This window comes from Notothenia coriiceps, unplaced genomic scaffold (assembly GCF_000735185.1).
Source record: "Notothenia coriiceps isolate Sejong01 unplaced genomic scaffold, NC01 NC01_scaffold00015625, whole genome shotgun sequence".
Classification (NCBI taxonomy): domain Eukaryota; kingdom Metazoa; phylum Chordata; class Actinopteri; order Perciformes; family Nototheniidae; genus Notothenia; species Notothenia coriiceps.
Window position 1 is genome coordinate 89,337 of NW_011348326.1, and position 9,655 is coordinate 98,991.

Here is a 9,655-nt window from a genome sequence, read left to right on the forward strand (position 1 = left end):
AAATATATATATATATATATATATATATATATAAAATGATAGATTAAACTACCCAGCAGTAGGCTATATACGCAATTAAAATGAACACACTAATGCAGAAATATAATACAATAGTAAAGGTTATTTTTAAATGGGACAGTTTAATGTTTTGGTACCTTGATATATGAAAACGTTTTACTCGAGTATGATTTTGCACTTTGAACACTATTGCTAAAAAATAAAGAGTAGCCTACTTCTTCCATGACTGCATGCGAGCAGATGCTGTTCCAGAGCCGATCCCTGCTAAAAGGAAGTCAAAGGCTGCATACCCTCGGACCACAAGCAACAGCCTTATTCCTCAAAGACCTGCGCTACGTAAGTGTACATTTAAAAACTCCACGATCACCGGGCATATCGATTATGATGCTCCAAGTATTCTTTAAAAATATGTCTCCCTTTTCTGAACCCCAGCCCCCCAACCCAATCTACATTTGGACAGGAGCAAGAAGCCCTCCCAGACCGACGTTGCAAAATCAAGTATGTACTGATTACTATGTAAAAGTTAAACAGCAACATGTGGTCATCGTGTGACAATACTACACTTCTCTGTGTTGCACTATCACTCATGTCCAGTAGAGGGCAGTGCTGTCAAGGCTCCCGGCTCATTCACAGGCAGGATCCCAAAACCCAGAATCCCCAGAGCTACAGATGTGTTCAACAGGTAGTTTTCAGCTTCATTCATTTCAATCATCAGGACGCAAAGTATAATTGAACTAATAGTGAATGACTTTAAACAGCCTAATCCGAATTTGGGCTTTATTCTGATTGATGTCAGTTGCCTTGTTTTATAGGTATTACGTGTTAATGGCGCACATATTTGTATACATGTCTAATAATCTTTTGAATACATTGATCTTGTGTTGTTAAACATAATTGACATATACATGTAAAAAACGGCTATATCAAATTATCCACAGGGGCATACATGAGGGGTCCCTTGAATGAATTGTATTGTAAGGGGTCATTGTCTACCAAACAACTAAAAGTGTATGCTCTGGGTAATGAGCTATTGTGGTTTTCTCATTGATGTTCCATTTAACCTCTCCCCTCCCAGAATAAGTAAACGCGATCAAGTTCCTTCAGCGCCCACAAAGCCTGCTCCGGTTGAATCAATTCAAAAACCAACAAGGGTGAGAATCAAAGTGGAATCAGAAATGAGCCAAGCTTTAGAACACCACAGTACTTTGGGAACTCGACCAGCAGATGGCGCTGTTGTAAAAAGGAACACAACGGTGCAACCCTTATGTCTGCTGAACTCTACAGACTTGCATTTAATTCAAAAGCTTGGGTACATGGAAATATCTGTTACATTTGTGCTTCAACAACAATAATGTCCAACACATGTTTGTCACTGCAAAAAGAGAAAGAAGAGGAAACGATTTATAAAGCCCTGACTGTCTTTGTATAGTGCATTGAGGGTTTGGATCCCAGTTGGTATGGAGGGAAGGTGACCAGACGTGAAGCTGAAGCTGCTCTCAGAGAGATGAACAAGGTAAGGGGCTGCCTCTCACATATCTCATCCTCCTCTTTCTTGAACACACACACACACACACACACACACACACACACACACACACACACACACACACACACACACACACACACACACACACACACACAAAATCATGTTATACTGACTGAAAGTATACTCCAGAGTGCATTTGTCCACATTTGTGTTATTAGGACGGAGCGTTTGTGGTGAGGGACAGCTCACAGGGCGCACTTGAGCAGCCTTACACCCTGATGCTGCTGAAACAAGGCAAGGTTTACAACATTATGATCCGTAACCAAGGCAACTCCTACTCCCTGGGCACCGGCCTCAAAACCACCAAGGTAAACTGAGAGTGATGTTGTTAGAATGAGAGAGAAAATGCCAGTCCGAAAAGTGTCCCCATCTTGTGGCAGGCCTCGGGGTGTGTTTGATGCTGACTCGTGCTGCGCTGCGTCATTAGGTCCCTGTCATCTTTTCTTGTGTGCCGCTGTGCTGTAGAGTTTCCCCGGGGTGAAGGAGATGATTGCCCATCACACACACACCCCTCTGCTGCTCATCGATGCCACAGACCGGAGCTCTGAAGCACAGAACCAGTGCTGTCTGCTGCACCCTGCGGGACTCGGACCAGCACCACCACCAACCTAATGGGGCTGTTTACCTTGGTTTCTGTATGCTAATGTGAGCACATGAATCAACAACCCAAAACAAATGTCACCATTTTCACAATCACCAAGATCATTGTTATGCAATTCCTCTTTTGTAACTTGTTTAGCATTTTGACTAAGCAGAACGGGGAAAAAGGGAATATTTCAACATGGCTGGTGGTTTGTATATTTTATTAAACCATGTTTTCCCAGACACACAGCATCCCCTCTGTTCTTCATGTTTCAAGTTGTCATGCTGGGGGCTGCTGCTGCTGCTTCAGCGCCTCGTGGATTCTCAGAGGAGGCTTCTTGTCAGGGTGGCCAACACACACGATCAGATCACATTGCCTCAGCTGGGTCTGCACTGCAGGAGGAAAACAGATACCTCCTTTTAGAAGAAGAGCCTCGGGTCAACACAGTTCTTAGATGGTGCAAAAGTCACGTTTCAACATATATAGAAAGTTCTGCACCAAGGAAGTTGGAAGAACATAAAAGGGAGATGCCTGAGAGATAAAATAGCATATATTCCTCTCTATTTTGTCATCGTATTATTAGTCAGTTCTGGTATTCACTGTACCGACACAAAGATACATTACTCATCATTCAATTGCTTGACATATCACATCTTTTCAGCATGCGAATCGTTACCGGGTTTTGATTATGTTATCACACTGAACTAAAAGTGTGCATACTAAATTAGGTGGATATCTGAGTGATAAGCAGAATTATTGTACGATTGACAATGAAAATAGAGGAGCAACTCACAGCTGGAACAATCAAAGCTATTTCTGGGTGAAACAGCAGACAAACTACATGAGCATTTCATCGTTGCTCAAAATAATTCAGTTTTTTAGGTTAAGTAGGTTTTCTATTTTAAAACGGTTATCTTTCATAATTCCCTTTCTTTAGTACAAACTGGTGTATTCATGTATTGCTTTAAAGCCAGAACAATGTTTTTATTCAAAGAAACACAACCTCTGACACTTGTTTGCAGGCATTAAAAAAGGTATTAAAGTAAGAATATATGTCCCTAATAACACAGTAAGCAGAGAACTTTGACTCCCTTTACTCTTTGCAGAAAAAATAAACTCAAACATCATGCCTATCATCAAATAGCATAGACAACCATGTGTGTGAATTCCATCCGTTACTCATATCTACCAATCAGCAGAGAGCGATCTGACAGACGTCATGTCACATTGTGTAACTTTGCACCACTGACATTCACAAGCAAAGCAAGGCAAATTTGAGCAGCAGTTGGAGTACAATAATCCAATTCTTGCTATCACATTTCAGATCTAGGATAACAGTTACATGAAGCGCTTTGCATATTTGCAAATCGATCATCAAGGTCATCGTACTTGCCGTCAGCAAGCCTCAATTATTATTTTGTGTAAAAGGAGCAGATTGAGGGAAAACTGTCAGACTTACATGCCAGTTGATCTATGCAGTAAGATAAGGAGTCCAGCCCTTTCAGTATGTTTACCAGATCGATGCAGGCAGTTGAGGGAGCTTGCTCTGGGTTTGTGTCTGCGTTATCCATCTGAAAAACAATTGCATAACAACGAAACAAGATTTGTCAGTATGGTATTCATTTAATGTGTATGGTATTAATACATACCATACACAAGATCTTACACATTTGAAATTTAATTCTTATTGCTGGTGTTACATCGCAACTAAAATATAAGCTATAATGAAAGCAATACAATACAAAAGTAGGTGCCAGGCATGTCTGTCTATGTCTATTAAAAAAAACACAGGAGAACTTATTTTCTTTTTCTTTTTTTATTGTTCAACTCAGGAGAAACAGAACACTCCATCACCACCAAAACATGCAAATTGTACAGGCCATGCAACAATAAAAACACACTCAAAGAGCTCAGTATGAGCATTAGTGAATACGAAATCCTGTTTTAAAGACAAAAAGGCAGAACCATCGGTCCAAATACACATTCTCCATAGCAACGTATAAAAACGACTTTTACAAGCGTTCCACTTAGTCTCAGTGTAATCTTGTCAACTAAAAACTCTGATATAACATCTGAGTAGGTGCTATGGTGGTGGGCTCAGGTCAAATGCTACTTTCTGACTCGGGCTCTTGTCGGTCTCCACAGATAATAGCTCTGCATTTATTATATGCTTCTTCCAGTTTCTGCATAGAAGTCCCCAGCTCGGGACTGGTCCGCAGTGCCACCATGTCATAACCCATCCAGGTCAACTGCACTGTAGGTTTCACAGAAAAAGTACATGTATGTTAGCTAACACAGCTCCACAACAAACGATCAATTACTGTGTCTGTAAGCGGACAAAGTAACTTACCGGATATATCTTCCACGGCTTCTATAACTCTCTCCAAATCCTTGTTCACCTGCAAGGCGTCGTTGATGCTTTCTTGTGGAAGCTCGGGCAGCGCAGATGAATCGGCCATCTAAATAATAAACCGGCATACGAACTGTATCAGCTGTCGGTTTATTAAACAGTAACAATACACTACCTCCGCAAATAAAACGGATTAAAACGCTAGCTTGTCCCGGCTGAAAAGCCTAATTTTAGTTCATGTTAGCTAATGTTTGCTAATCGTAGCTAATGTTTGTTTATGGTAGCTAATATGTTTAGAGCTAGCTATCTCACTAACCAGTTAGTAAGGTCAAGTTAGCATCGTAGGTTCTTAAGTAAGTTAGGTTTGACATATTTCCAACTGTCAACAGCAACACAAACACTTACAAATATCAGCTTAAGTTTTATTCTATCAGTGTATGGGTTGAAGGTGTACTAACTAGTTTATAAATGCAAAAACTTACGATTGAGTGCTGTTCTTCGGCAAGTTGGTTTGAACTCAAAACAAAGGTCTCGCGGCAAAAAAAAACGACGCAGTGCGCCTTTCCATTTGAAAACATGATGACGTAACTTCCTACGTTATCCGAAATCGTAGGATATATAGTTGTATATATATGTTTATATGTTTTATATGTATATGTTTATTGCTAATGTTAAGGTTCCCTTTTCATATAATTATTTTATATACTTTTTTACATGTTTGCATTTGTAGACTAAACTGTGTAAGAATGGACATGACCTGCTTAATGTCTGCTTGCTCCCAATTTAATAGGGAGACGAGAAGAAATAAAAAACGCTAAATCATGATATAATGATAACATGCCATTTAACACCAACACTGTGGCCAATTATAAAAAGTGATCATTTAATTTGTGAAATTCTAGATTACGAGAGGATATGGGCAATGTCCCCTAGAATTTCGTATTCATTTAAATGATATCAAAATACTATGTATTCAAAATTAAACTATATATCGCTACCGATATTCTAACACTGTTACTAGTTACTAGTAATAGTTGATGCTTTCATGGTCTACTTATCATCATTTATGATTGCTCTTGCTATATCACCATTTTCAGAGTGTGGTCAATCAACAAACAGTTAATGCAAATACTTTATAATATATAATTAAATACTATCTATATAGAACAAGAACATAGTCACAAAATTGTCTTCGGGATGGTAGTTTATCTTCATAATAACTACTCTGTTCAGTGTTTACTCAAGAAATGCTTATTAAAATGTATAATTTAAATAGGGCACATTTTTAAGTCAATTTACATTTTCATCATTATCATCAAAAAGTTACAGAGGAGTGAACTTAATCAATGTTGCAGTAGCAGCTTGAGTGGAAAAATATTTAATTGAGGTTAAAAAAAAAACCTGGAGACCAACAAGCTGACAGTATGAAAAAAAAGTGGGAGGAAACAGGATAAAGGTCTCACCTGAGAAAATAACCAATCACATGAGGCAGGGAAACAGATAAAGCAGGTAAGGCAGGTGAGGAGGGGCCAACAGACAAGAAGAGAGTGGATAAGAGCCTACGACTTTGAAGTGTAGACACCATCATTTGGATCAACTCACATTCAAATACCTGCCAACGTCTAAAGAAGAAAAGGACTTCGGGAGCTGACAATACCGCTCCACAAAGAACATTGGCACATAAAGGAGAAAGGCAAAAGGAGATTTAAAGAGGTGAGAATACATTTAATATGTCTTCATTTGAGACCCAGGGCCAGTCTCCACCTCGGTGTGGCCCGCAGTTCCCCAGCCTGGGTCAGGAGCCCCCTGAGCTCAGCATGTACAGTGACTGTTACTACCCCCCTCCCTCACTGCCGAGTCCTCAGCGCACCGCTCCGACTTCCTACGACCTGAGCGACTACACCTCCACCCCAAACCCTTACCTTTGGTTCAACGGCACCGGGATCAACACACCGCCGTACTTGGCTACAACGGGCCCACCTGGTAACCCAGGCCCCCCCTTTGTCCCCCAGCACTACGGCATGCAGAGGCCCTACCTGGGTCCTGCTGGAGCTGGGGGCCCAGGAGGGGAGCTGAGCTGGTTCTCCCTCCCCTCACAAGAAGACCTGATGAAGCTGGTCAGACCTCCCTACTCGTACTCCGCTCTCATCGCCATGGCTATCCACGGAGCACCTGACAGGAGGCTGACATTGAGCCAGATTTATCAGTACGTGGCTGACAATTTCCCCTTCTACAATAAAAGTAAAGCTGGATGGCAGAATTCAATCCGACACAACCTGTCACTCAACGACTGCTTCAAAAAAGTACCAAGAGATGAGGATGACCCAGGTAATATTTGCTTTTGATTTCCTTATGACTCTATTTTTTAATTTCACCCCAACAAGGGCATTTGTTGTATGTACCATCGTGTTTTATTGGTGTGTTGTATAAAGCTTTTTTTTTTAATTCAAATTGAACCTCACTAACTCTGCATTCTTACATCACAGGCAAGGGCAACTACTGGACACTCGACCCAAACTGTGAGAAGATGTTCGACAATGGAAACTTCCGCCGCAAAAGGAAGAGGAAGTCTGATTCCCTCTCCGGTGGAGATGGCTCAGGGGCTCCGGAGTCAGGAGACAGCGAAAGGGGAAGCCCCAAACACTCAACTGCCCTCAACATGTCTCCCACGGCAGACCGGATCCCCTCCCCTTCATCGTCGGGGCCCGCTCCTTGCCTCAGCAGCTTCTTATCCGAGATGTCTGGAGTGACAGTAGCTAATGAGGTGGGGAGTAATGGGTTAAGTCGGCCACTGCAGATCAACCTAGATGGGCCTCATAGACCTGGAACCTTTAGCAACTATTCACCCAACTCAGGCGGACAAGAGTGGGGACCCCAAGTATCAGCTCCCACTGTGCTCTCCTCTTCACCCACCCACTCTTCCCTAGGCTACACCAGCCCCATCCTCAGCCAGTACAGTGCGTCCAGTGGGCATTTCTACCCAACACTTGGCTCGACAGGAATCATCTATCATCGTGAGGGCACCGAAGTTTAATAAGACATTAAAGGGGGGTTGGGGGGGGGGAGGGGTGTTTGGTTTCTGGTAAAGACTTTCCACAGGAAGTGTTACCTGTCTGGTCACTTCAGTTTGTTCGGTTGTGAAAAACACAGAGTTTGCGCTGACTGAGGCAGTTGAAGATCACTATAGCGTGTGACATCAGAGTAAAAAGGCTTTGATTCCCACAGAAACAGCTGAGTCAGTAGCAATGGACTAGAAGTGTCCCTCCCTTAAAACCGCAGTCAGCCTCTATATCAGATCCTCAGTCAGCTTTTATTCGAAGTTAAGCAAATCTCTATCAGATCTGACTCATTACTAACAGATCCTGGATCCTATCTGCTGACATCAGGCCATTCCACACTGCTATCTGAGATTCTTTGATGGTATCACCCATACAGCGCTCAGGCAGCACATTTAGAGTAGTAGTTGAATTACACCATTGTCTACTAAGTCTGTGTAGGAATTAACTAAAGGTAGAATTTATTTCATGTTTTTTTCGTAGGCCTAGTAGTAAAGCTTAACATCTGATGAAGTTAGAGTCCTGGAGTCTGAAAATGTAATTTTATCTTGTAAATATGACAATGTGTTATGTAATTTTGTGCATTTTTATTGTTGGTTTGTTGGTTATTGTAAAAAAAAAAATCAATCCTAATGTATGGTATGCTATCTATGTTGTGTTTTTGATATGAATAAAAGGAATACACTCTACACATTATTTCTCATTTTGTGTTCATGAAAGATTGATATTTTATTCAAATTAAGGAGCCATAACATTTCTCTCAAACATCAAACCCATTCAAAAAGAAAGTTAGGAAAGGAAGTAAGCGTTCACTGACAGAAAACTGTCAAAAAAGCGGTGACCAGTAGAGTAGAACCTGCATGTCGGTGAAACCCGATCTTTGTGTGATGGATTGTTAACTGATTCTAGTAAACGGTGAAAATCCACATTCCCATGCTGTCCCTCTTTGCTACACCAAACACTGAAAAGTCAGTCACACCATCTACAGATACTGCTGACTGGATGCAAGCAGCTCTATCTGTGGAGAGGGACCAACTGTAAAAAGCTGTAGAGATGCTGAGGCGTGAATTAACGGCTAAATAAACACTGTCACTCAACATAACAATTGCAGTATTAAAACTACGATCATCACATATAGTTGAGAGTCTTATGAAAGTAAATCAAGAACCTCTTGTGTGTATCAAGTCAAAGTTAGGAGATGTATTCACAAAGAAAGAGGTGAGTGCTGTACAAAGACATTCAGGTTAGTTTCTCCAGTGACTCATATTCATGGAAAGGTACTAAAAATATACATACAGCAATGTGTGGTATACATAACACATGTAGTAATATAAAGAATAATGTATTTATCACGGGAGTAGTGTGACAGTTTGGAAGGAATACAAACAGAAAATAAAGTAAAATAGAATACAGTCTTGAACATCAGAAGTCAAAGTAAAACTGTGCAATTTCAGGACAAAATAAAATAGAATACAAATATTTATATTAACATAAGAAGTTAAGTAAAGCAGTGCAAATGTGCTTAAATATTCCACACCAATTAACATGTACAATTGTGTAAATTACAACATATAGTGGTGTATAAGTATTAATACATACATTAATGATGAAAAACAGATTATTGCTCTTAATGTAGAGTACAAAACAGTAATAATAAACGTACAATTGCTAATATGTTAATATCGGTTATATGTATGATACAACAAACTGTAATTTAAAGACTAATATAATAAGATATTATACATTTTACATTTCAAACATATTATACTCTATGAGTCTTTGGTTCCCTCAGCAAAATGTTAATTTTGGCTTTACATAATCATTAAATACAATATTATTAATTTTATAGTTGAGAAACTGTGACAAATAGAATCATTTTACCAGTTGTATTCCTGTTCTCTAGTTGTCCTGCACCCTTGTTATTAAAATAAATATAAACCCTTTGATCGGTGTCAGCCTTAGGCCTTTATTTACCCCGAAACACAGGCAGCATGACAGTCATTTATACTAAACACAGAAAGAAAGACACCCACACTTCTAACCGAGAAACAGTGGAATTTAACATCCTGGCGCAATTGGCAAAGTGTGTAAGTGGTAAGTGG

At 40.3% G+C, this 9,655-nt stretch overlaps 3 protein-coding genes across 3 annotated transcripts in view; 2 read left to right on the top strand and 1 right to left on the bottom strand.

The window, feature by feature from the left end:
• lcp2b (lymphocyte cytosolic protein 2b) overlaps positions 1–2,344 on the top strand; it is a 4,027-nt gene extending 1,683 nt beyond the window's left edge. Inside the window, exons 7-13 of the mRNA XM_010775317.1 lie at positions 259–354; positions 451–516; positions 613–700; positions 1,094–1,169; positions 1,448–1,531; positions 1,723–1,872; positions 2,030–2,344. Coding sequence (XP_010773619.1) covers positions 259–354; positions 451–516; positions 613–700; positions 1,094–1,169; positions 1,448–1,531; positions 1,723–1,872; positions 2,030–2,176 — 707 coding nt within the window. The 3' untranslated portion in view covers positions 2,177–2,344. The remainder of the gene's footprint in view (positions 1–258; positions 355–450; positions 517–612; positions 701–1,093; positions 1,170–1,447; positions 1,532–1,722; positions 1,873–2,029) is intronic.
• An 82-nt stretch (positions 2,345–2,426) lies between these two features.
• On the bottom strand, positions 2,427–4,606 carry syce3 (synaptonemal complex central element protein 3). Its single transcript, XM_010775318.1, has 3 exons — positions 4,498–4,606; positions 4,261–4,401; positions 2,427–2,539 (listed from the first exon to the last, which is right to left on the bottom strand). The coding sequence occupies exons 1-3, from the start codon at positions 4,604–4,606 to the stop codon at positions 2,427–2,429; spliced, it is 363 nt and encodes a 120-aa protein (XP_010773620.1).
• A 1,444-nt stretch (positions 4,607–6,050) lies between these two features.
• foxi3b (forkhead box I3b) lies at positions 6,051–7,576 on the top strand. The gene is made up of 2 exons (XM_010775315.1): positions 6,051–6,825; positions 6,984–7,576. Exons 1-2 carry the CDS (start codon positions 6,228–6,230, stop codon positions 7,529–7,531), a joined length of 1,146 nt encoding a protein of 381 aa, XP_010773617.1. The 5' UTR covers positions 6,051–6,227; the 3' UTR covers positions 7,532–7,576.
• The last annotated feature ends 2,079 nt before the right edge of the window (positions 7,577–9,655 follow it).